The 26,980-nt window shown below is 38.5% G+C and overlaps 2 protein-coding genes across 2 annotated transcripts in view; one reads left to right on the top strand and one right to left on the bottom strand.

Moving 5' to 3' along the window:
• Positions 1 to 15,055, bottom strand: part of COL4A3 (collagen type IV alpha 3 chain) — a 66,343-nt gene extending 51,288 nt beyond the window's left edge. The window contains exons 1-2 of the mRNA XM_076343280.1: positions 14,747 to 15,055; positions 799 to 855 (exon numbers count right to left, since the gene is read on the bottom strand). Of these exons, the coding sequence (XP_076199395.1) occupies positions 799 to 855; positions 14,747 to 15,055 (366 nt within the window). The remainder of the gene's footprint in view (positions 1 to 798; positions 856 to 14,746) is intronic.
• Positions 15,048 to 26,980, top strand: part of COL4A4 (collagen type IV alpha 4 chain) — a 77,150-nt gene continuing 65,217 nt past the window's right edge. Inside the window, exons 1-4 of the mRNA XM_076340904.1 lie at positions 15,048 to 15,163; positions 19,787 to 19,983; positions 22,501 to 22,540; positions 24,579 to 24,656. Of these exons, the coding sequence (XP_076197019.1) occupies positions 19,928 to 19,983; positions 22,501 to 22,540; positions 24,579 to 24,656 (174 nt within the window). The 5' untranslated portion in view covers positions 15,048 to 15,163; positions 19,787 to 19,927. The remainder of the gene's footprint in view (positions 15,164 to 19,786; positions 19,984 to 22,500; positions 22,541 to 24,578; positions 24,657 to 26,980) is intronic.

The following is a 26,980-nucleotide window of genomic DNA, read 5'->3' as shown; positions in this document are numbered from 1 at the left end:
ATCTACTGATAAGGTTTAGTATGGCAACCACTGTGTCCACAGTTAGCCTGAATTACAGCCATGACTTCTTTAATAATGCCCCTTTCATTTGTGAATCAGTTGTTTTTCCAACTACAAGCAGGAGTTTGAAAGAATTTTTGGTATTTGTGTAATTCAGGTTTGTCTAAAAGCCACTCTGAGCCTCTGCCAAGCTACTGTTGGCAACAGGCAGAGCTGCGGCTCTGTTACTTTTGACGGATTTGATGCTGTTCCCTCACTGCTGGCAAGGTGTTTGTGATTAGGACCCAGAAACTCGTCCCCTGTGTCGGTCTGCAGGAGATTTATCTGCTTGATGTCAGTGCATGTAGCTTTCCTTCAGGAACCAGAAAAGGGGGGGAGATGGGCAAGGTCCAAAGATGCAAAGAGGGAAGCACTGAACATGACACTCCTGATGGCATTATGAAATTTGTAACAGCAGAGCTGCTGCCAAGGTAATGGTATCTGTGGGCATTTGTTAGGAGTTTGTGAAAGGGACCTAGTGCTTTGGACAGCTGTTCTTCTGTTGGTGTTGAAACATCACACAATGCTGTAAACAAATGAATGCATTTTAAAAAAATAAATTTAAAAGTCATCTTAGTTAAACAATGTCCCCAGAGTTATTTTAGCACGTTTTTGTAAGGTAATGTATTCCTTTTACAATTCTCTGTAGACAGAATACCATCACACAATAAATTCACTCACTGTATCAACTCAACTAATGGATTAACAATTTTCAGGTATAAGCTAATCTTAAAAAAGGAAAAATGTATTTGTTCTTACCTTATTACCTTTCATGCTATCACAAAAGCAGGGACTTTTACCTTTGCATACACAGCTCTGAAAAACAAAAAGACAAACTTTATAATAAAATTATTTTTCTCATTGTGTTGTTTGGTGAGGGGCAAATGAGATCTCAGTGGTTTTAGTAAGGTAATTATTTCACAGATAATACAACTTAAAAAAAAAAAAGTTTGTGAAGAGTGGCAATTCTCAACAGCAGAAAAGAGCTCATTGTTCCTCTGTATTGTCTTTTGAGACAGATAAGGGCACTAGTTTAATTTTATAGTTGGGGTAAAGGCCAAAAAGCCGTGCTTAACACCACCAGGGTTATAATACCAGTATGAAGTGTAAAATTCAAGAGTTTGGGCTCACAGCACTAAACATCGATGATCCTTTAAAAAGCTTACTATAGAAACAAACACACATACTGATATTGTTTTAGATTACAATGATATTCTTTCTATTTTAATCTGTTAACCAATACTTTTTCTGACATTTTGTAGCTGCATTCACCTCCTGACCCTGGCTGATGGTACCCAATACAATTACAAAGGATGCTCAACTTTGCTGTTTCCTAATCCTGCAGCAAGTCCTGGGCTGTAGCTGCTACCATCATGTCTGTGTCTTCAGGTGAGCCTGGAATTCAAAGCCCTCCTTGGAGGGCTGAGTGTTGAGTGACCTCTACTGCTGGAGTATAGCGTGGCTATCTGGGAGCAACTACAATCTGGGAAAATTCAATGATTAATCAAGTATGAAGAGATATTCAGTTTTTTTATTGTTCACACATAAGTGAAACAAACAAAAAACCGAAACAAGGCTATTCAGTATGTAACTGGATAGACAGCATGACTAAATTGGCTAGTTCATGTACTAGGTAGTTGTGGTAGCAGGGAGCTCAGCAGAGCTGCAAAGCACACCAGAGATCCTGGGTGAATATGAGAACACTTAACCCTTTTCTACACTCATGTAGAGATATCCTATTTCAGTGGAGTGGAGGAGGAAAAAAAAATCCTTTGTGAACATAAATAATATACTAAAATATCACTGAGGTTATTGAAGCCATGTATTTCATACAGATGTGGAGTAAACTGCATTTATTGTGCTTCTTTGTACACTTAAATTCTTTCCTTCATTTTTGAAGCTCTTGCTGAATGACTTTTTCAATTGTACCGCTGTAGAAAGAGGGCTATTTTTCAGTTTACCCTCCCACTTTAGTATATATGTTTATCACAATGACCATATACTATGGTATAGTTACAGACAATAAGAAAGGGACAAATATCACATATTGGTTCTGAAGACATTTTTCTAAGTTGCATAAAATTCAGAAAAGAAGGAAGAACTGTATTTTTTTCTTACAAGATTAAAGCCTTTAAGATGGTATGATATGAAATTTCTATTTAGATCTTGAAGACAGAATTAATTAACCCCTACAGCTGGTCATAATACAACAGCAGCACTGTTCCAAATTTGTAACTTTTCCAGTGGTGTTCTGAAAAACAGTCAGAGGAAAAAAATGTTCTCCATTACATTTTAAAATTATAATGTCAGATTGTCATTAAATTTAAATTTTCCTGGAGCAATCTGTTCAGGTAAAACATTTTACAGAATTGAAAAGCGTATTTTCTTCCCACAAGCTAGGATCAATGTCTTCTATCTTTATCATCCAAAACTGAGGTGTGTGGTATGAGCTGGCTGCCTTCATTTCTTACACAGTTCATGGTGTTTGTCTCTTTCCATTGACTACACAAGGAAACTTGACACCTGGTTTGGAACGACTCATCCAGTCTCTTTAGGTGCCTCTTTTAGGATGGAGGAAAGATGCTGTAAGTACTTGCTGTTCTCTATGGACTAGACAATTACGGACAGTAGCTGCCGGTCTTTTAGGTGGCTGAAGTTAGGTGAGATGACGCCATCTATTAATTTAAACACAGATGCAGGGGGTATTCCTCAAGTGAACAGCTATTTAAACATTCATTTACAAAATAGAAGAGAAATTAGAATCAGTTGGCCATGAAAAGCAAATCCCCCAAGAAATTATTGTATCTGCCTGTGTTCTATAGACAGATCAATAGGTGATTACTTGATGTTTCAAGCTAGATTTTTAAAGAGTTGCAAACATTAAATACTTAATTCTTTGGCATATTTAAAGAAGAGTCTTTCCTTCCCTGATCTGACAGCTAGAATTCAAAATCAGAATTTTGGAAAATTTGGAATTTTGGAATTTGGAAAACAAAGGTGTCATGTAAAACAGAAACCATGTGACTATGCTACCTTTACTATTATTTTAATCAATATGATTATATCACCAGAGACACAAGAATAAACACTAGTGCAGAATTAACAACAAACTGTATCCTGATTTCTTCTCAGTGAGGTCTATCAGTTTGGCACTGGCTAATCTAAATTCACCAAGTAAGTTATATGACAGATATCTTAAGCCTTTAAGCATAAATACCAGAGGATAAAGTGACATATATCTCAAAATAAATTTGGAATAGTCTATAAGACGACCAATTTTCTTGTTCCCTATTCAGTAATGGTATAGAATCATAGAATCATAGAATCATTGAGGTTGGAAAAGACCTCTAAGATCATCGAGTCCAACCGTCAACCCAACACCACCATGCCCACTAAACCATGTCCCTAAGCGCCTCATCTACACGTCTTTTAAAAACCTCCAGGGATGGGGACTCCACCACTTCCCTGGGCAGCCTGTTCCAAAGGCTTCCATCCCAAAGTATTCTCTTCAAAATAGGTGACACAGGTTATTGGTACATGTCTGCTAAGCAGTATAAAACCGGTAGCTGTTCAATGTTCAGCATCCCAAGGAAAGATGTAAACACAGTACACAATAAAAGTAGTTTTAAATTGCAGGCACTGCATTTTACTGCTGTATGGGGCTGGTGAGTGACTCAAGCTACCACATTCTTAGGCTTGCATATGAAAATTGTAAATTAACTACAAGACCTACGAGACACATTTACTCAGCAATCTCAACTGCTGAAGCAAAGATTTAGGTTACATATTTAGCAGACACATGTCTGAGTCCAGGAAAGGTGCTGTTTACTGAGGAAAAAATGCTTACAGTATTCCAAATTCTCTGAATTTCTTCAGTGTACCTGGGAGCATATCCTGGCTGACCATAGAGAGCTTTCCCGAGAAATAGCCACAGCTGGCTTCTAATCTTCCTAGTGCCAGTTATTTACCATTCTAATTCTACAGACCTTCATGGAGTCGCACCTTATTTCTACCTGTGAAAGTAAAGCTAGAAGCAGATTCTTTACAGTAGTTGTATGCAAAGCACAGTTTTCAGGACACGTAGAGAAATCACTAAATGAAATGACTCTTCTGTAATAGGTATAATCTGCAAAAGACTTGATATGTACAGATACAGAAGAAACTTTTTAACGTACAATCACAGATAATTCAATGTGAAGTTAAATGCATGAACATGTAGAAATTTATGATGCTACATAACTAAATAAAGTTATTAAACTATTTAAAGAAAAAGAGCCTTTGCTCTTCAAGAAGTCAGAATGCTTAGAATGTGTTTAATTTCCCATTAGTAAGCTTTCAGATCAATTTAGGTCTTTTTGTGTACACATATCACTTTAAACTAAACTGAAAAGACCAAAGATGATTTTACATTACACAGTTAGCTGGATAATACTTAATGTTTTGGCATATGATTTTTACATAAGATTAGATTCTGCCTTCTGTAAAGGAGCTTTGAACCAAAAAATCATTGCTTACTTATACTACTGGATGTTTCCACATCCTTGCAAGATGCTTGCAGCTCCATTATCAAAGGACCATAACAAAACAATAGTATATTGCTAGGTTGTAAGATAAGGAAATTGAATATTAGTTATTAATGGTTTATTCAAAATCCTCACAATAACATCTGCATAAGTAAATGCACTACCAAAGCCACAGGTTTACCACGTTTTTCAGTTTTGTGATTTTTATAATAATCACCTACATTTATTTCAAATATTTAGATACAGTAGATGGCACTAGATTTTTGATCTAAAAATCTAGGCCAAAGGATAAAGTCAGATCATTATATAAATAACAAATCAAATTAATTCACCAATGAACCAAAATTAAAAAAAAAAACCAACACTTTCTTGGAGTAATTTATAGAGGAGCTCCTTTCAAAAGTGTTTTGAGTGATAGTGGTAGTATTCTATGTTCTTTAAATAATTACAGTTGTACATGCTGAAGCACATTTTCTGCAGGGGTTAGTGTTTTGTTCAGTGGGTGCAACCTTATCTGTAACACCGAATTGCCCTTCCTTCACTATGGGATTGGATTCTATGGGGCTCTGACTTCTTCTTGCCCCCAGTTCAGAGACTAACTTAAGGATCTGTTTAGAAAGCGTTCCAGTCGTCTCCTTCACTGAATCCGTCAAAGAAACAACTAAGAAAGAAGGAAGAAATAACGTATGACAGACTACATTGTCACCTATACAAAGCTTAACGTAGCTTGGCACTGCTACTCCTACCATTGCAGTCATGGCAACTTAATTTGGAGTATCAGAGAGAATCTTACATAGCTCACAGTACTTTGCCAATAGAGCTAGTTAGATGAAGGATGTCAGAGAACGTATTCCGGGATGTTATCAAACCTGAATATGTCAAAGGATGTCACAAAGCGTTAATGTAAGGAAAAGAGAATGAAAAAACAATGATAGGCATTTCTATCAATAGCACAGGCTTTGAGTCCTGTTGCTCACATTTGTGGGGCAATACAGTCATACTGGGAATGATTTAAAGGCAGGAATATGGCAAACAGACAAAATGAGCCAGTGCAGATGATGAGCCAATATTTCTCCATTGATCTCTTTTTGGAATGACATATATGATGACAGAACTCTGACTGACAGTCAGAGTATTTGTTTGCTTTTCCAGATCTAGAGAAGAGTAGAGTAGGTCAGCTATGATTTCAAAATACGTATTTGTATTAAAAATACTGCACCCAGGACAGAGAGGCAGCAAATGTGTTGCTGCAGACAACAGGCAACATATTCTTTAAGTATGTTTCAGATGAAGACTACATCAAGACCACACAGGATGAGTAATAAAGACATTCAGATGAAAGCTGAGATGAAATTAAATGTATTCTGTAGAAATATAGTAATCTGGCTTCAGTGGGGCTTAAGTTCACACTTTTGGCCTGATTGGTCTTTAATTTCATGGGTGAACACTGATTCCAGAGGTGAATCCTGGTTAACATAAATGAAAGATGACTGCGCAACATAAGGAATTTTAAGATGAATTAAAAGCAGTGCAAGTGATATCCATTAATTACTCTGGACAGTAAAAATAGCCCAGGTGTCTTCTCTCAAGTGGGTGGTAAAGCTGTCACTTTCCTTCATTGGTGGTTCTAATGGCTGATCAGGCTCATTTTTTAAAAATGCAAGCCTGATTTTTCATTTAAACTTGATTTTTATTAGCATCTCACCTATCCTGCCATTAGGTCTTTATCTTCTAACTTCAAGGATCACTCAATTAGAACTCCATCAAAACATGGAACAAGACTTATTGGACAAGATCTATTTTTCTGTGATGCCGCTTTTTTTTTTTTTCCATCTTTCTGCTCATTAATGGTATCCTGAGCAGCCTACAACTATGCAGGTCATCGCCATGGTCCTTTCTAAGTGGAAGTAAATTATCAGCTAATTTCTAGTTTTCTGTAATTTCTCTTAAATTCCAATACTTATTAAAAATCAGTGAGCCAGCTCCTTTAAGAGTCTTGATTATGAATTTTCAAGGGCTGCTGACACACTGAGATTTCTGAATTCTTCCTGAGCAGCATTCCAGCTGCGTCTATAAACCAGAACTGAGCACATAGAATAATATTGCTCAAATAGTTGATGTTAATATAGTGCTTAAAACTACAATGGGCCCATTTCTCTAATGTTCTCTACTACGTGTTTTCTATTACATCTAATAAAAGTGGGTGTAAAGCGTTATGATTACAGTAAATGGAAAGTTTTGCTTTAACATTTATCTACAGTACAGACTTGTGTTGGGGTAGGTATGCTGCACAGGGATGTGAAATGCTGCACTTTCTGAAGGACACTATGGTGCTAGCTAAAGCTTCTAGCTTGGACACAGTTACGCTTTTGAAAATTTATCCTAGCCTGATCAAGCAGAGGATCTGAGAGCAGAGCCGTACAGAAAAAAGTTGCCACTGTGGAAAAGACTATATAAGGAAAATCTTTTTTCTGAGTCTGATGCACCTGTGTTAGGATACTTAGCTAGAGTAGCACAGTCAGTAATTCTATCTAGACATGGTTAGTAGATACGTGACCCTGGCAGCATATTCCTCATGTTGCACAACTGTAAATCACCATGTAGCGTACAAGGTACTGGAGAATGAAGTCCCCTCACTCCAAAACACTGCTATCAAAACAAAATACCAGCCTCACAATTACAGTCTGTATACTAAAAGTTTTTAATGCATTCTAAGCATCAAACATGAATTCATTAAAATTATCAAAGACCATGAAGAACTTTGAGAGTTTTTAGTGATTGCTGGACCAGTACAACAAAACCAAATTATTAAGCCTTCAATAAGTATAGACAACATAGAGCAGAAATAGGAGATGATGAGATGAAGGAAAACATGTCAGTTCCCAAACCCTGAAACATTGTGTAGTCACTTGTGCACTGGAAGGCAGCCAGACATTCCTACCTTAGAATACTCCTGTTAACAGCCATGTACGCTATCAGAATTCACCGCATTTTGCCTACCAGTTGAATACCTAGCACCTGACGAAAATTATTTCACTTTGACTCTCCGTTATGAAGAAATACACCTGTAACTTTAACTAATAAACAACTTGGTCAATAATGTCTAATGCAGGGAGACCGGATCTCAAAGGACACAGTGGAAGACAACTGCTATGCTACAGACAGTGCAGTTGTTAAATAAGCTCCATTAAACACTTGTAATGGGAACCTTGCTCAGGGAATAACTACTGAATCAATATCCCTCCTTGGTGACATAAGCCTTGTATTACTGGTTATGTGCTGCTTTCAATGTGAGGTGCAGAAGAGAAGTCCTAAGCATTTACAATCATAGGAAAAAACCTTCGTAACACTTCACAGAAGTAGGTTTTTGTGTCTAACTTAGAGATACACAATTTGTGATCACACAACATGTGTCTATCTGAACTTGATAAGAATTTCCTTACTTTCTATCCTTAATTTTAACCTGTCAGGAGTTCTTTTGGAAGGGATTTGTTCTTTATGTAATATAAAGATATATTTATAATGGTATTTGTAAACCAACTATGGTAAATGACCAGTATGGAGAAACGGAAGAAGCTGCTGTAGATGAACATTTAAACAACTTTCTATTATGTCAAGGGAACATATGTATGAAAACCCTTTATCACTTCAGAGATTGAAACCGTTTTGAAAACCTTCTCTTAGTTTTTAAAGCAAAAACCTGTTCAGTAAGAACTTTGTATAATAACAATTAAGTGTTAGCCAAATCTCTTCATTATAACTATTCATATTTACCACATTAAAAAACCCAGTAACATAAACCTTAAATAAAACAGTATAAAACAGATGGAAACAAAATTTTCTTAGAACTTTTGGTATCTCTTGCCTATGTTTAAATGGAATAAATTATGTCCTTGGGGGGAAAAAAACAACCAACCAACCAAACACCAAAAAACAAAACAAAACCCGTAAAACACCCTGCAATTCTTTTTTTGTAATATACTTACTGTATAGCATATCTTTTTTGCTGTGAATGAGCCTGTCTGTATGAAAGTTCCAAGAAACTACCGTAACATAACTGTTCATACTATTCTTATGAAAGCACACCATTCTGCCATCTTGCTCAGACCTCCACGTACAACTTCCATGGTGTCAACCATATTCTTGTCCAAGCAGATACAGTACAATTAATTATACGGAGCTTCTCCCTTCTCTCCAACTCTCTGACAGTAAAGAATTAGGGAATGCGAGAACAGTAGGGCTTAGCAATCTTCACTGTGCCTGCATGTTATCATCATGGCGTTAGGATAAAACAGGTAAAATGTTGTAATTTAGAAAAAAAACCCAACACCTTGAGTTTTCACAAACTCAAATTGTTTGTGAGCTCTGCAGTGATGACCACTAAGGCCTGCGTTGTAGAAACTGCCTAAAATGACTCAGTATCTATGTACGTAGAGCTAGCATGTTGTGTGCAGTTTTGGAAAACTGTAAGTTGAGGCTCTCAATTGAATCTCTGTTTTGGGGTTTGTTTTAATTGCTTTTGGTCTATAAAGAGAAGATACAGAATTACTCCCTTTCAACAGAGAGAATGATGGTTTGCTTTCTTCTGCTAAAACACAGACAATTTTGATACTTATATTTATAATGACCGATATCTTACTCTACAAATAATCTTACTAGGGTGGAAGTCACTGTGATGAGGACTATCAGAAACTGGACCAAACTGTTCACGATATATTCAGACGGGTAAAATCTCCACAGGCAGACCCATAAACCCCATCTCTGTGGGTTTCTTCTCCTGACCTTGAAGAGGACACGGGGACAAAAGAAATAAATATTCTTCCTTTCCACAAGGAAAATAAGATTAGGCAATTCAGCCCACAGAATTTTGTTTTGTGTAGCAAACTCTTAAGGGTGTTTAATCAGTTTATTCATCCGTGCTCTTCCTTCCTAACAGAAGGTCATCTTAAAAGAGCAATCTCATAACAAAGAATACACACCATTTAACTAGAGAATTTTTGCTTACCTACCGTAATATGGTTAGCATTACATCACACAATTTGTATTTCTTCCCAACTGTTGAGTGTGGGAATGGTATTCACTATAATTGTTGTCTCCTCAGGCCTGTATATTTGTATATTCATAAAATTCCTGGTGTGCATCTTCTGTTAAGTGGTGCAAATAGCAATGAAAGCAACAGTAGCTTGTTCAGAGAAAGCTTATTGCACATGCTTTCGTTTCTCCTTTTTTGAAAGGCTCTGTGATTTCACAGATTAAAAAAAAAAAAAGAAAGAAAGAAAGGTTACTTTTTCTTGCAGCTTCCTCCAAAATGATCTGTGGAAAAATGCAGCATAAAGCTCTAGTTAAAAAGCCTTCATTGAACCAGGCCAAATGGAAAACCTGTAAACCTGTGAGACTTGTACCCTATCAAAAAACTGCTGTGTTAAAAAAAAGGCAAATAATGAAAATAGATCTAAAAATATACTAGGTGTGGCAAAATGGAACTTTTTCAGTGGGTGCACAAGAGACTGGGGCTGTAAACAGTTAAGAAGAAAAAAGCCTTTTTGTATTTCACCTTCCTCTTAGGCTCCTGTAATCCATGCCAACACACTGAGCCTTCTAGTATTACTCTGTTAGGCAGTAGGGTGAGAATGTGACAGTAAAACAGATGACCGGACATCCCATACTAGTTGCACTTAATAGCAAAGTATTTTGTTTCAAAGACATGTTATGATAAATCAGCTCTAGGTATTGCAGAAGAGATTGCTAGCACAGATCTCGAAATAAAGTGCTGTTATATCTATATGAAATATAAAGCAATGAAGAAAGAACCAGTGTTTGCCTGTCTACTTTGATCATTTTAATGATATTATTCAGTCAGCAAAATAACTTGAACTACAGAGTTTTGCCTAAATGTGTATTTACCTCGTAAATTTGTTAGAAAGAGGCTATACATCAAGTGCTAACAATTCAGTTTTCACAGATGTTTACTAAGATCACCTTAAGGAGGTTCATCTTCTTTCAGTTGTATGATGCAGCAAACACATAAGCACACTTAACATTTCATGGCCATCACAGCAAGACTCCATGTGGTATAAGACAGGAGAACTCCATTAATTTTGATGCACAAACATTAGGGCAACTCTGCTAATTTATGCTAACCCTCTTGGCCCAGTAGGAAAAGCATTGCTCTGCAGTGCTCTGACATTGGCCTGTTTCTCTATGGAGATGATGGCTGAATTACAACTCATTATAGAGGCAATCAGGATCAGAACAGTCTAGTATAAATTTGGCCCAATTATCAAAATAACACCCCCATTGACTTCAGAGCTGGGATCATATTAACCAAATCAAAGAGAGCACTGCACAAAGGACTTGTTTTTCTAACACGCTTAGTGAACTCTCTTTTGTATATTCAGGTGCGCATCTTCCCTTCTCGTCTGCCTTGTGCGACAGAGAACCTGGGCGCTTCCAAAGGCCAGCAGAGAAGGAAAATTCTCATTGTGACGCTTTGTCCCTCCAACATTTTGATTCCTAGTTAAACCAAGCAATTCAGCCTGCATCACCAGCCTTCTTACCAGCCTTGGAGATGCTCATGGCTGAGCTAAGACACTGCATTTTTTTCCTTCCAGAGCCATGTACTAAGATCTATTTGTGACAGCAATATAGTTTGCATATAATTAGGAAAAAAATATTGCATGAAGAAGAAAAGACTAGTTCATAAGTATTTGCATGCGAATTCTAACGTTTGTAAAAAATGAAACTAATTAGGCAATATGAACACTTGCATGTAGTCACAGACAATAAGCATAAGTGACAAAGGGGATGCAAAAAAGACCTTCTCAAGCCTTATAGTCACTGATAACACTGATAACAAACTATGAGTTTGTTATCTCCCCTCCTCTGCCAGCAGCACATGATGAAAAAAATACAAAGAATAATGACTGAGGCAAATACAGAATATAGAGCACTTAACTTTATCCTGTGAGCTAATACAATATTGCAATTGTATTACAATGCAAATCACAAAATGGTAGTAACATGAAGCGCAGCTAACTTGCAATCAAGTAATCTTGCTCAAGTAGAAACCCTCTTTTATCCTGTTCTGAACACATGCTAACATGATGCCACCATAAGAATGATCAATGCCACTAAGAAGCAGTACCGATTGAGTAGTAATGAACTTGACCTAGGTATTTTTCTTATGTGTCATTTGAAACAGCAAATTTCAGAGAATATTTTTAGATCAGCGTTTAGTTTCAAGACATACAAGAAGTACATGGATGGTATCAAAAGACAGGATACACTCAGGAGAATTAATTGGATTGTACATGTGCATCAAGACAGTATCAGCTCCAGGTGCTGTTAAACAAAATGAAACAATGAGAAAGCAAATCAGTTTTTTTCTGAGAGGGAAAAAATAGAAATAAGGAATGAGAAAGATCTTGTTCCCTGAGGAAACATATTGATATGTTATTATTCTTCTAAAGTATTTAAATGAACAGAGGGAAAATCCAAGTAATTATAACATCAGTATTTGGAGTGAAGGAATACATCAAGCAAGCTGAAAAGCCTTTGACATGGGAAGATGCTACTTCTGCTGAGTTTTCAGAAGATGTGATTAGAGCATGCCAGTGGCCAAGAATGCAGAAAATAATACTCCCTAGCAGGTGCCAGAAAGTTCAGCCTCCTAAGGGCAGGGAAGTCTGGACTCTGTGAAGGGCTGTGAGGACCAAAGTTTACTGTATAAACAGCAGCAGGCACAAATTAATAATTTTCTTTCTTGTCTTTGGGAATAAAATACTTATTGAGTTATTAAGAGAAATACACTTAAAACTTTTCTATGTTGAAACATTTTTTCATTTATGCATACAGCAAAAATAGTTTGCTGGTCAAATATCAATTTATTTTCATATGAAAGTGTAGCACGATTTTAAAACACAAACAATACCTACTTCTTTGCAATGGACAGCCCAGCCAAGATACAATGATTTATTCATCAATCATTTCATGTCAATTAACATTAGACACTAATATTTAATTAGGAGTTTAGATAAAATTGTTTTTTTAGAAATTTTTATTTCCTCCATCATCTGGAAAAATTTGTTAGGCTTTCTCTTTTGAAAATATCAGCATTTTCATAGAAGAATAGAAATTATGACATTTGAATCCTAAACTGATCCGTTATCTGTTGCAAATCTAGTTTAAACTAATCTCAGACATTTGAGATCCACTGAATTTTCAGAGCACCACTGAATCAATACATTGTGTTCAAACTTTGCTTAAACAGCAAGATTTCTGTAGAAGACACTTCTTACCATCCCAAATCCTGTTTTTAAGACCTAAGTGTAAACGAGGATCTAGTAATGACAATGCTCTAGAAAACTGGTATCTCAGAGCTTCATGATACACCTTAAGCAGAAAGGCTGCTAATGAACTAAGGTACATGAGTCTGCAAGACTGGCAAATACTCTAGGATGCTACTGAGGTTGCTAAAAAGTGTTGAAATGCTTTACTGGGCCATATGTGGGGTCTTACTTTTCAATACACCTCCTTTTCCCTTCCTTTGTAGCTAAAAAACATAAAACAGGATGACAAGATCAACACAGCCAGAACAGAGGCTTGGGGGGGGACGGGACGGGGGGACTTCCTAGTACACAGTCTGCACTTGTCAGCGGCCATCCAGAAGCATTTATGATGATGTCCACCTCTTAGGAGCAACAAGGGCAATGGATGCGAGATACCAGCACACGAAGAATGGAATACAGAACAGCAGACTGGGTAGACGAGAGAGGATGGTCTTGAGTTTATTCATCTTCCACGTCTTGCTTTAGAGTAAGGATCAGACCTAGGCAAAGCCTGAAACAACTCTGCAGAAAATGTGTACTTTGCAAATAGATCTGGTACCTCTGTTCTACCTAAGAACCAAGAGGTATTTTAATTCCATTACAAATAAAACAATTAGCTCTTTGTTAAATGACTAAACTTGACTGCAAGTTAGTTAGAGTGCCATGAAAGAAAACATGTTTGGTGAGGTGTTTATGCTGTTTCCAGACACTTTACCCAGAATAGGCGGGTGAAAGAGCTGCAGTATTTTAGTAGAAACTTTATTACCAATTAGTCTGCTTCAGATAATTACAGCAGAATGTGGCTCTATTTTAGCAACAACAAAGTAGAAGATCAGATTTTTTTTCCTTATAAAGGTGAACTGCAAAATGTTTTGATAGGCAGTAAAGGATTTTGAGGTACTGCCTTACAGCTTTACTCACACATGGAAGGAGAAATTAACACTGTTGACTATTATGGGAGAAAAAGAACTTGAAATTTACTGAAACTGGCAGTTTCCTGTGTTTGATGTCTATCAAAAGTTTACTGAAACTGGCAGTTTTCTGTTTGGTAGCTGCCAGAAATGTTGAGAGCTACACTGACCCATTTACCCTCACAGCTGACTGCTCTTCTCCCAGTTGGGAATGTACAGCCTAAATGTTATAAACAGACAGAGAAGAAAGGAACGGGAAAGACTACAATATGATCTAGAATTTATCAACCAAACGGTGATGCACACTCATCGTTAAACCTGAAAGACAAACTGTAAAGTGAGTTTGTAACGAAGGCGGCACAGGTGGTCCAGAGGTAAGCGCTGCTCTGAGAGTGTTTACCTCAGAGAGCATCCACACCCAACACCGCTCTGTCCTTGCCATCCACATCCACTGTCTCCTGAGGAGCGACGCGCTGCCCGCGCGACAGGCCTTCGCGGCCGCTTTCCAGGCTCCTGGCGGGACAGAGGCTCCCCCATCCCCTCACGGGAGCCCCTCAGCTGGAAGCCGCCCTGCCACCCGCCCGGCTGGGCCGCCGACACGCTGCGCTTCTCCTTCGCACCCGAGACAAGCGGTGACGAAGTGCCCTGTGCGAGGGCCTCCCCGCCTTTGCTTATCCCCGCCTGGCAGCGGCGCAGGGGTAACGGTACCTCACAGCTGGGCGACGTGTACCTCACCTCACCGCGCCCGGGTGCGATGTACCTGATGCGGGTGAGGCGTATCATTTTAAATACAGTAAATTCACCTTTTCCTCCTCACAACTTGCCAACGCCGAAATGCAGCGCACTGGCAGAGGGCGCCGAGGGGCTGAGCCCCGCTCTGCCCCAGGTGACGCTGCAGCCGCTGCGGGACCCCGCACCACCGTCCCGCCGCCCCGCGCTCACTCACCTCAGCCGCCGCGGCGCGGCCCGGCCAGAGCAGGACGAGCAGCAACAGCGGCGGCGCCAGCCGGCTGGGGTAGCCCTTGCCGGCCATCCCCACGCTCGGCGCTGCCTGCGCGGCGTCCCGCGGAGCTCGGCTCGGGGCGCTCGGACTCTGCCCCCCGCCCGCTCGCGGCTTTTGGCCTGGGGGCTGCTCCTTCGCACCCGCGTCGGCGCTCCCGGCGCCCTGGGGTGGGGACAGTGGCCGGGGCGGGGCCGGCCGGGCCACCTCTCTCCTCCTCTCTCGTCTTCCCCGCGCGTCTCCTGCCTCGGGCATCGCCGGCAGTCGACGTCCGTCCGTCCGTCCATCCGTCCGTTTTTCCGTCCCTCCTCAGCGGGCATGGAGTGAGCGAGGAGCCGGGGACTTTCCCGCCTGGGAGCTGAGGTGAGCGCCGCCCGAGCAGCCCCGGGCGGCGGTACCTGGCCCTCGTCACGGGCCGTCCCGCCTGGCCTCGGTGCCTGCTGAGGCTGGGCAGCTCGCTGAGGGGCCAGCCCCGTCCCGGGACAGCTGGAGGTGTCCCAGGTTACCAGGCTGTCTCTGTCCCCCGTCCCCTTCTCCCGCGCCGCCGTGAGGGCGCAGGTAGCGGGCGCCGCCCGAGCGAGGACACGGCCTGGGCCCGCCCGGAGCGGGGTCGCCTGTAGCGCCCCGGCGGGGAGAAGGGGTCGGTTAAACTGGGGCGGGAGCTAGGTGGGAGGCGGCAGCGCTGGGTGCGTGAGTGAGGCGCTGCCGGGGAAGGCCGGCGGCAACCGGGGCCCTCAGCGCCATCCCGCCGCTGCCCGGGGCGCTCCCGGGCACTGACGGGAGTGTTTTCCTTTCAGCAACGCTTTCCTCTCTCTCAGCTGTTTTCTTAATGAGACGGGGAAGACCAAGCGGCTGATCACAGAAGGGGCACAGCGCTGCCCACTGCATAAATGTAAATCGGTGAGAAATGTTTCTCCCCAGGCTTTCCACATAGCTTAGCATGACATGAAGGTTTTCTGAATGGAAGTGTGATTTGAAAAGTGTTGGCAATATGTAAAGTTTATCACATTTATGCTATTGACAAAAGTACTGCATGTCAAACGTAACATCTCGCCAAATAAAGTGCCGTTCTGAGATGATGCAAGCTTAGAAAGTATGTTGGCCAGGCCAGCCCCAATGAGCTTACCTTATCCGTAGTGTTCATGAATGCTGTATAGGAAATCCTATGTTACAGGTTTTATTAAGCAGTACAAGTGACACAGAAAAAGCCTAACTATACAACAATACAATATCTGTGTATAAATCTATTTAGGACTACTCACAAGATACAAATCTAAAGGCTGTCATGAGCATAAAGCTAACCACAGTGTTGTGTAAAATAGCTGCTTTTTACGAGCATGAGAGTAGAGATTACTGTCAACCCCCTATGAAATCTGCTGCGAAAGCTAGTTAGTAGAGGCAGCTTTTCCCAAAAGTTTGGTGCTAGCAGCAAGAACACATCTCTGGAAGAGTAGAGCAGTATGTTTAGTGTCAAAGATCCTGTATGTCATCACAGACATTATCACCTTGGCTCTAAAATCTCAAGCATCAGTGAGAGCAAGCTGGCAGGTATAGAGAGAAATGGGAAAAAAAATCTCCTGTTTCCAAGCCAGATTGATGGTGACCATGTAGAGGAAATAGTATCTTAGGGATAAAACCACTAAACTGACGCATTTTATTTGTCAGATTCCCAAACCTGTTGACTGTAACAGTGCTACATTTTTTACGCAGGAATACTGTAATAAGGACAAAAATGGGGTCTACAATTGTTTAACATTAGAAGAACTGGTGTTAGAAGGCAGCAGAGACTCATTTACACAAAAGTGAAAACAAAAGGTGCAAGGTTCTCTGAGACAACAAGGTCAGAGCAAGCAAGACTACAGTGGAAGAGAGTGATCAGTCCTCAGAAATGATGCAGGAGGAACAGTATAACTCTCACTGAGTAAAGAACATAGTACTTAAAAGGAGAGGTCTTGAATACTAGCTAAAGAAATATTGGAAGAAACAGAAGAAAGCAGGCAATCCACTGTTAGGAGAAATAAATGAATATATGCAGAATACCTAGTGAATGAAATACTGCTATAATAAAAAGATACTGAGACAGATTTCAAATGATGAAAACCCTGTGTGGAGATTTAAAAAAAAGAAGTCAGCAAGCTCAAAGCAAAGATGGGAAGGTGCTAACAAGGGAGATGCAACAGAAAGACAGCATTTAAAAAAAAGGCCTCTTCAAGCCCAGTCTTATCCCAGTACCACCTATTTCGCTGACCTTGAGCAGCTGGCTGCTAAGTAGTATGGCCCAACTGGATGGTAGTTGTGTGTGTTATAGTTAAGAAACAGCAAGTAATGTTGCATTATGAGATTGTCACGTAAAAGCATATATGCCTTTATGTGAGTTTCTAGGACAGATAAGTGACTTCAAAGTAGCATTGAGCTGGAGCAAAAGTAAGATCAGCCACTGATGTTCTCTGGTGCTCGTTGCTACCATAATTGATGGCATCCATCGAAAGAGAGTCTATGAAACCTTGACGCAGACTGTGTTGCTGATACTGTTGTAGTCCATAATATCTTCAGAGAGCTACAAACTCAGAGATGGTCTTGTCTGGCAAAACAGCTGGCCAGGCAGGCTTAACATCAGTTGTGTCAAAATGTATACCTGCAGCTGCCTGTAGAGGTACTTTACCAAAAAAACACTAGTGTATGAACAACAGAGAGGTCAACCATAATACTAGAAAGCAATTGAAAGCTGCAACAAATTAAAATTTGGCTTTTTTCACTGTAATTGATATTTAATGATTTTAGCTTTGATTTTGTTTCCTCAGTTCTCTATGGTAAAACAAGTATAACAGTATTTTCTCTTTTTACAGATAAGGAATATTTTTGTGGGAAACATTACAGTTGTATGAATTTAGTATAAAGTGCAAAGTTTCATAGGACACTGTAAAAGAAAAAATAGGGCTTAAGGAAAAGGGTGAAAAGAGTATGGAATATATCCATCATGAATGAGGCAGAAGTCCTATGGAAAACAGCATATATGTTCTTGTACTTAAAATGACTATCCTAATCATATGCATAAAAGAACCACATTAAAATTGAGCACACAACCCTAATTTTTATTTTCTAACTTCTGAATCCTTGACTTTGCAACTTCAATGGCCTTGTTACACATGATGTTGGTTTATTTGGATGTAATGAGAATATAGTTAGGGCTGCTCTAATTTTTTATACCTCAATAACTGTAGCTGTGTGTCTGCCTCAAACTATGGCTCATGTCCTGTGGTCTTATTTTATCAGAGTCCCTAAGAATGAAATTGTCTCTCTTCTTGTCTAGAAACTAAACATCTAGGTTATGTTATAGTGCCAGCTTTTCCCCCTCTGGCTTTTGAGAATTTTATGAGCTGAGGTTTGGTGATGCTTGTATAAAATTGATTCCTTTGGTGGTATTGAGTGTGTTATCCTGGGGATATTTTATTTTCTTTTGAATTAGGTAAGTATTCTATTGAGGTAACTGTTGTGATTACTACAAAATATAAAATGTGAGATCAATTTGATATATCAATCTAAATAACACTTTTTAGTCCTTACATTATTGCACTGGCTGCTGAACACTTCAAACTATAGGAAGCTTGTTCAGAAAAGGATGGGTTTTTGATAGGCATGACGAAATAGCAAGCAGAGTGGTTTAAGTCTTCCACTCATGCATTAAGTATGATTTCAAACTGTGTCAATGGGTTGGATCAAAATGGATTTTATTTTAAAATAACAGGTTCTCTGCTAATACGAAGCAAACATACCAAATTTCAATTTCTATTTCATTTTCAGAAGCTGTTTGGATAATTAAATAATGAGATGGATAGTGGGCAACAGGAACAAATTTCCGCAAAGTCTAACACTTTATGACTGGCTTGGATTTTCCATTTGAGGCAACTTGTCCCTGCAGTATTTTATTGCCTTACAATCTTGCTTATATTATTTATATTATTAATGTAAAAAATCAGTGAGGTAGGAATGTTGTTGGAATATTATGTTATTATTAGGAGTGTTGTTATTTTTTTTCTTCTTTTTTTCTTTTCTTTTTTTTTTTTTTTACAGATAGAGAACTGAATCATTTGCCAGATGTGCCTTATTTCAAAGGATTACAGCTTTTTTCTTCTTTGGGGGATGTAAAAGTTTGCACAGGAGCAGGCCGTTTCTCTGGATTTGTGAAGCTTGAGCTTACAAAAAGGCTGATGCAGCACGTTTGCACATAAAACTGCATATATGCTGTTGGACCTAAGTCAGAGGTCATAGATGCACTGTGTAGTTAATTTATGCATGCAAAATTTGACTGGGACTGTAGAGGCCTCTGGTCAGTCCTGCGCTTAGGGCTTCTAGCTTCCTAAATCCTGGCAAAAGCTGTGGAAAAAAATGGTCTAAAAATAAAGCTAAAAAAATCTGTGTAATGTTTCCAATGACTGTCACCTATCCATGCATATGGGTAGAACTCCTGAGCTGAAAATGCATATGGCTTATTCTGCATTCAGAGTAGTCCTCCTTTGCTCAGATGTACACACAAACACTGGTCCAGCCCAGTTTGCAGAAGACACTGTCTTGAAAGTATAGCCAATATTTTCTTGATTTTTTTTTTTAAAGTTCATTAGGTCTTTACTGTAGATAGGTGTCACATTTTTTTTAATGTCTTTAGCTAAAATGGTGGGTGTGATGATAGCTTTTTAAGAAATAATGATGCAAGATGCTCTTCGCTCATTATTTCAAACACTGAGTGAAGACTGTCTCTTTTCTAGGCTGAAATCTTGTACCCTTTTTATGTTGATCTGTAATTTCATATATAGTCCCCTTGAAATAATTGGATTGCTGATAAAATAAAATGCAGCCTGAATAGGAATAATATAATGTAGTGCCAACATAAAGCTATGCAGTATGACACATGTTAATGGTTAAGACGTATTTTGGTTATCCGGTAATTATTCATGTTTGTACATCAGATATATATTTCAATATAAACAGGTTCAGAGGGGAAAACAACAACAGTATGGAACAGCGTTTATAGACCATCCACAAACAGAAGGAAAAAGAAGACCTGCTGTTTAAAAAAAAAAAGAAAGAAGGAAAAAAAGTGCTGCATATACAGTTCCTCAATCAGCCTGAATGGCATTAACAAAGTATTCGTTTGAACGCATTAAGTGGCTTATCACAGCTGCCTGGTGAGTTTTACAGATCACTAAATTTTTTAACTAGCGTCACTGAGATGTATTCTTAGCTATCAATTTAACACTAATATAAAATCACCAGTTAAATCATTTGTAGTCTGTCATAAATTTGATAAGCCTATATGATAATTTATTGTATTTGATTTTGATTGCTGGTCTATAAGTTTATACCACTTAAATTTCAGGTACACTATTTAAATAGTAGGAAACGGGAACTAGAATTCTGAGTCTGTTTTAAGAGGAAAGATATTCCTACATGCTAGTGATGAACAAATTTGGAGAAGGAAAAGTAATGACCAACTCAAACCTGAATGACTGTCCCAGAATAATTTTGCAGATGAGGGAGAATTACTAAAAGGCACACAGAAAAGTTTTAGAGACTGTGATTGGAATACCTGCTGGCGTCTGTGGCAGGAGTTCTTTCTGGAGGAAAACGATCCTTAGGAGATGATTAGGATCACTGTGGCCAGGAGTTTTCAGGGTGGTGTGTGGGATCAATGATTCCATCTCTAGAATATCTTCTAGGAAAAGTCAATGCAATTTTCCTTCTTGCTTGAGGTCTTTATAAAATTTCATGCACCAGGCTCTTTAGGAATGTGAAATTAAGCTTTTCTAGCTGGAAACCTGGCCCAGCAAATGTACCTTGCTTGAACCTGACACCCTCGCTGTGAGGCAGTCTTCTCTCATTCTAATATGCCTGCACTCTCTCCAGTGTCTTTTTCATGTTTATTTGGTTTGTGCAAACCCAGGCTACTTGTTATTCAGGTGTTCCCCAATGTGGCAGCCTTCTATCCCGGCCATCTCTCCAAGGTAGCTCTTCTTGCCTTTTTTCTGCGTTATTTGTGAATGACTTACCTCTAACAGTCTTGTGCTGATTTCAGCACATAGGCAACGTCTGCCTGGCTTCAGGAGGCAGGGATTTTGAAATGACAGGGAACGATCTGGCAAACACATGCCTGCCGTATATGACTGGGAAAAGGGGAGACAGCAGCGCCGTGCTTCAAGAACAGCATCATCAGATTTCCATTTCAGTTGTGCAAGGGCTTCATGACAACTTGGCGTTTTCTTAAATGAAAAGTAACTCACACCTGGCCAATGCTGATACAGGAAAAAATATTTACAGAGACTGTCTGCAAGTTCAGAAGGTTAGAAGCAAAATGGCCTTAAATTAGTAACAATCACAGCACAAACCAATGCTATTGTCTGCTACCTGGTTGAAGTGTTCCTGTGAGGTTAAATCATTTCTGCACAAACTTATTTGATGCATTAAAGGTTGAACTACTGGGATGCACAAAACTTCACCATTTACTGCTGTAACTGATCATCTGGCAATCTCACATTGTTTAATCAGTCCTTTGTTTCTCATTTAGCAAGAGACAGTATAGGCTTCTGTCTTCAGTTACCACTAATTATTCTCATAAATATTTTGTTTCTGTAAAATCTGTGTATTTGAAAAAAGTAGCAGGCAACATAGGTTTAAAAAGTAGATAAAGTAAATGTACATAAATGGCTAAAATATGTTAAATTTGTCGGTATTGAATTTATCAGTATATATCAGTGCATATACAGGTTATATAATTTGCAGTCTGAATCTATGCAGTCTAATCAGGGGGAGTACTCATGGGTTTGGTGACATAGTTCTCAGTGCTCTAAAGAGTTGACCACGTGAATAACGAAAGAAAAATAGAGGTTGATCTCAATAGGACCCTAAATATTTGCAGGGTTGGAGTAATTTTGATACAGGCTTCACTATAGCCTGGAAAATAACACACAGTAGTCTCTACGTTATGGCCATATCTAATTTATGATATAATGAGTGAGCACCTTAATTCTCATTAATAATAATGTTAGTATTAATAATCATGCTTATTTCCTGTACTGCTGCAGAAATTTTGGGCTACCTTTTTGTTTTACTTTATGCTCTTTTTTTGCATGTGGAAATCACGAAAGACATGATTTCAACTTTATAATCCATCACTAGCAATGGTTGGCATGGAGCTGGGCTTCCCCAGCAGCTGCTCTGGAATCATGTGGCTCTTTTGAGTGCTGCTTTGCTCCCTGCCTTCTCTCGCTCTCTCTCCAAGCAAAAGAAAACAGCAGCAGCTAACTCATTTTGAGGTGGATGCAGGTCACCTCCATCTCTACTCAATCTTCACCCCATGGTGTCTGTGGAGGTGCAGAAATCTGTCGGGAATGGTTTACCTCTGGCCATTCCTAATTGTGGGATTGGAAAGAGGTTACAAGGAGGAAGTTACAAGGATTTTTACATAGTCTTATTCATGCCTATCTGTTTGTACTCGGTCTCACAAATCCAAAAAGACAAATATATATAGCATGTGCTGACCATTTCTTGGTGGTGCATACCCCTTATAAATATACTTTTTATTAAATAATCACCCCAAACAGGACTTAATCATGTGTACACGTCTCACTTTTTAGAGGCTACATTTTTGTGAAGGTTGGATGTTGGAAGTTTAGTTTTAATTTAGCTTTCTCCTTCTTTTAAATCAGGTGGCTGCTGATTGTTTTTTCAGCACCAGAAATTGATGGGGTAAGTGACACTGATATTTACTTTAGACAGGTGATAGATAGGATGGTAAAGTTCAAACAAGTAACACTATATACACCAAAATGACCTATAGTTCTGTGGGAAAACTGTGATGTTTCTTTCAGTATTTCTGTTCCTGTTGCTCAGCTTAAGTATTTTGTAATTTTCTCCTTTGGATTCTTCTAGATTCTACCTTTGGCATCTTTAGATGCTTTTGGAAAGCTGCATGTAAAAAAACCTCTCTCATGCACTGAGTCTGTCTCCTTCCTCATGAGTCCCATCAATGGCTCTACATTATAGCATATATCATACTCATTCTAGCTTTCAAGCCCTTCTCTGTATGTTAGTCTAGATCTTAAACTGGCCTCCCTGTACATTCCCATCTCTCTGAAGCCAAAATTTCACATATAATATAGTCTCTATATATACTTTATTTTCCTCTCTGTACTGTCCTCCATATTATGTTGGCAATGCCCTCACTGAAACTTCTTTCAAGTCCGTCCTCTTTGTTGCTTTCAAATATTTAAAAGTTCTTTTTTGTTGTTTTTTCCCCCAAAGTCATCTCTTTTTAGTTGAACTGTTGAAAGTTGAAGTATTTTTTAAAAATAAATGCGTTCAATTGGAACAAAGGGTAACAGCTTACGTGTTATTAGAAACTTGCATTCCATTGACATTCCAGTAGAGGCAAGTTTTTAATAACTAGGTGAGAGACTAATGTGGAGTAGATTAGTAATTTCATGGGAAATCCAGTGTGTGAAAGAGAAGCAGTCTGTGAGAGAGACCATCATACCCTCTTGTTCTGAGGTTTGGGAGTACCAGATATTCTAAAAATATTGTAGATAGAAAGAACAGAATTTGTCCTCCTTATCTAATATTTGTCAGTGTTTTCTCCTTGAAAAATCAAAGTATGAACCTGTTGTGTTCTGTTGGTTATTAAAACCAGTAACAAAACAATGTTGACCTTGATTGAAATGAAACCTACACTGAGCAAATATTTTCATGTTATCACTGTTTACTTGTTTACTTAAATTATTCTTAAATCTTTTAAGTCCTTGTCATCCTTTTCGAAACCACTTTGATCATTTACATAATTTTGCCAAAAAAATAATGTCACCTAGTGGACATTCCAACCATCTAAGTGAGTTTATAAATGCATATGGTGTGTATAATTGGTATATGTTTAATACTACGCTTTGGGAAATAGAAAAGAATAATAAAATCATGTTCACTTACCACACACTAAATTACTGAATTTACATTTTGTTGTGTTTTAGTTTCTCCTCGAATATGCTTTTTTCCCTCACTGCAATTTGATGAAACAAAGTAGTCACTTCTTTGCTAATAAGAGGACAATGATGGAAAGTTTTGATACAAGAAATAAGTAAATTAATGGTAGGCAACGCATGATTACACCATGCACATACTTCTTTTTTCATTTAATAGACAAGAATTAAATACAAGGCTTTATCACTGAGTGGGCTTGGTGCTCTTCAGCCTGTTTTGCCTTTATTAATCGTAGTTAAACAATCTCCTAACCTAATGTGATGGGTTACAAATTTCACATTACTACAATTTAAATTCTGACTCTGTTAAAATATTTCTAGGTGCAGCCTATTTCCTTAGTTGTATTTATCTGTAATATTTAACATTACTTAACATAACTTGCAGGTAATGTCTTTCACCTCCTACAGTGACAGTAATAAGCTTTTGCTTATTGCTTCTACTTTGCCAGCATGTTTATGCTGATGAGAGGTCCAAAAAGGTTAGGAGGATTTTAAATGTAGTATTGATGTGTGTGTTCTATTAAGCAAGCATTGGAAAAGGTTCATACGTGCCAAGCTGAAGGCCTACACAATATTCTGATGTTTGCTGCTATGCCAAGTTTCTTTATCAGCCAGAAATTTCCCTGTGGGCATGCAAGGGTAGCCAAATCTTTTGCCTTAAAAATAATCTAATTGGACAGTATGTCCAGTTGACAATATTTTATGAAGTGATTGTTGTCTGTTGCATATTAATAAATCCGTAAACTTTTAATTTTTAGGGAGGATATGCATATATTGACCCATGTGGGGGACAGGATTGTTCAGTCTGTCAGTGCTTTCCAGAAAAAGGATCAAGAGTAAGTGATGATTAGAACTAATGATAATTACTGTTGTAAATACTGTTCATTTTGTGCACATTGCTGTTCTAGAAAATCAATATGGTTGACATAAATCAATAAATCAATATTCAATAAATCAATATTCAGACAAAACCAAGTTTGAATATAGCAAACTAGCATAATTCTCTCACTGGTACGAAGTACAGCTATCACCGAAGGAAGTTAAGATTGTTTGTAAACAGGTTTGCTTATAAATTAGGTTTATAATAATCGTGGTGCCTTTTTTGTGTTAAGGATTCTCTGAGATCAATCTAGTAGTTAGACAAAGGTCATTCTTGATATATATTACATTTAGAAATCTATGCTCGTTTTCTACTAAGAGGCTGGTTAAAAGAGAATGTCTATGCCATTTGCTAGTTTTATGAGAACTTAGGTGTTTCTTATTTGGGTTAAGTGATTTTGGAAAAGCTTGCAGATGTTTTATTTTACTAACTTAATGCACTAAGTGTTAAAAAAAAAATCTGAATTGTCTTTGCCTTATAAGTAATTGTAAAACATTGAATGAAGCCGAGGCATTTTCGTATTATACACTAAAATTAGTAACTGTGCATGTTGCTATTTGTTGATTGAAATATGGTCCAGTGATGGCTAGTTTGTTATCTTGGCTGTTCTTTCTCAAAATACGTATCTATATAGTGATAGCAAACAATTTAAACATTATATGAGGACAGGATTTATTTAGAGACATGCCCTGATTAGTGAACAACTGAAAAATTGTCAGTTAGTAATGGAAATTGTTTTCTTTCAAAGTACTAATGTTAAAGTTTAGGGTTAGAAAGCTTGAACGTGGCAGATCAGTTTTTAGAAGAACTGCATGCCCCATTTGTTTGTGTACAACCTGAGTCACCACAAAAGCAAGACACAGCTTTTCCTTCCTGTGGTTCTGCAGTTAGCTGCATGCTTTGCTGTGTCATGATCACTGCCCTGGTGTCCTTGGATCCTATCCTAATCCTCCAGGATTATGTCTGTATGAAAGTTCTCCATGCTGTAGGATTTTCATAATAAGGGGCCTAGGATGCATCCATCTCTGTAACACTGTGTTAACAAAAAGGCATCCCAGGAAAAGTATTTTGACTAGCAGCATTGCAGTGTCTCTCAGTGCTACTGAATAGACTGTTTTGGATACCAAAAACCTGATCTGAAGTGCCATTTAAAAACAACTGACTTTGAAACTAGAGGAAATTTTCCCGATTCTGTTTCTTTCTCAGTAGCCTGGAAGTTCTGAATTACATGCCCATAATCAGTCAACAATAAATACTCACTGCAGTCGCTATGGCTCTTTCCTAAGCTGTCCTCCCCACCACAGGTAAACTGGACTATGATTCATGCATTTGCAGTTAGCTTTCTAAATACTTCCAAGGATCTGGACCTAAGTGCCAAATAGAAGTGTAATAAACATTTCAAAATAAATTCAATGCAATTATGCAAATGTAAGGCTGAGAATCATACCATTTTCTGAAACAGCTCTGAAATACATATGCACACTGATGGATAGAGTCTCTCCAGTGTAATAGGAATTTATATTTCATGCAGTCATTTCTATTAGTCATTATGCAAGAAACAGAAGTACTTACCAGACCCTACATGAAATATGGCTTAACTAAACACCACTTCAGATAGATTGTTGCAAGTATTTTCTATACTAATGTATGGTGATGAATTATTTTCTATAGGATTACTTAATCTTATTTTCATCCTACAATCCCGTTGATTTCTAAAGTTTGCTGTGTTCTGCCTTTACACTCTGACACACTAACTTTGCTTTCCTAGCTTTTGTGGAGACTACCCATTACAAAATAAAAGATTTGTTTATCTTATTGTTAGCTTCCTAGAATGCAAAACATCTGCTTTATCTACTTTTCTGTCTGAATCCTGTCCCAGGCTGGTTCCTCAGAATTTTGCATCTTCCTCAATCCTGTCTTTAAAGTGCAAGAAATAAATGGTCATTGAAAGCCTCTGGCATGGTACAGTATGCAAACCTAAAATTTCAGAATTGTACAGTTTATTAAATAATCCTTCTCTGTAAAGAAGTTGAGATAAGGGCAACAGTATAAATTTGGTTGCCAAGCACCGTATTTTTTCCTTTTTCACTATTTAGCACAGGCTAGTTGTCAAAATTAAGGATGAGCTGGCCCCCTCAGCAAACATTTGCTGAAAGCACAAAAAGATTCTAGAAAATTCATGTACCTGCTGGCAAAAGGCAATGGAACAATAATCTCATCCAGACCAGCTGGAAAGCCAACCTTATAGCAGCCCTCGAAGTTAACAAGTCTTTCTTCAGT

The sequence above is a fragment of the Aptenodytes patagonicus genome, chromosome 6 (assembly GCF_965638725.1).
Source record: "Aptenodytes patagonicus chromosome 6, bAptPat1.pri.cur, whole genome shotgun sequence".
NCBI lineage: Eukaryota > Metazoa > Chordata > Aves > Sphenisciformes > Spheniscidae > Aptenodytes > Aptenodytes patagonicus.
This window is presented reverse-complemented; position numbering and strand designations above follow the sequence as displayed.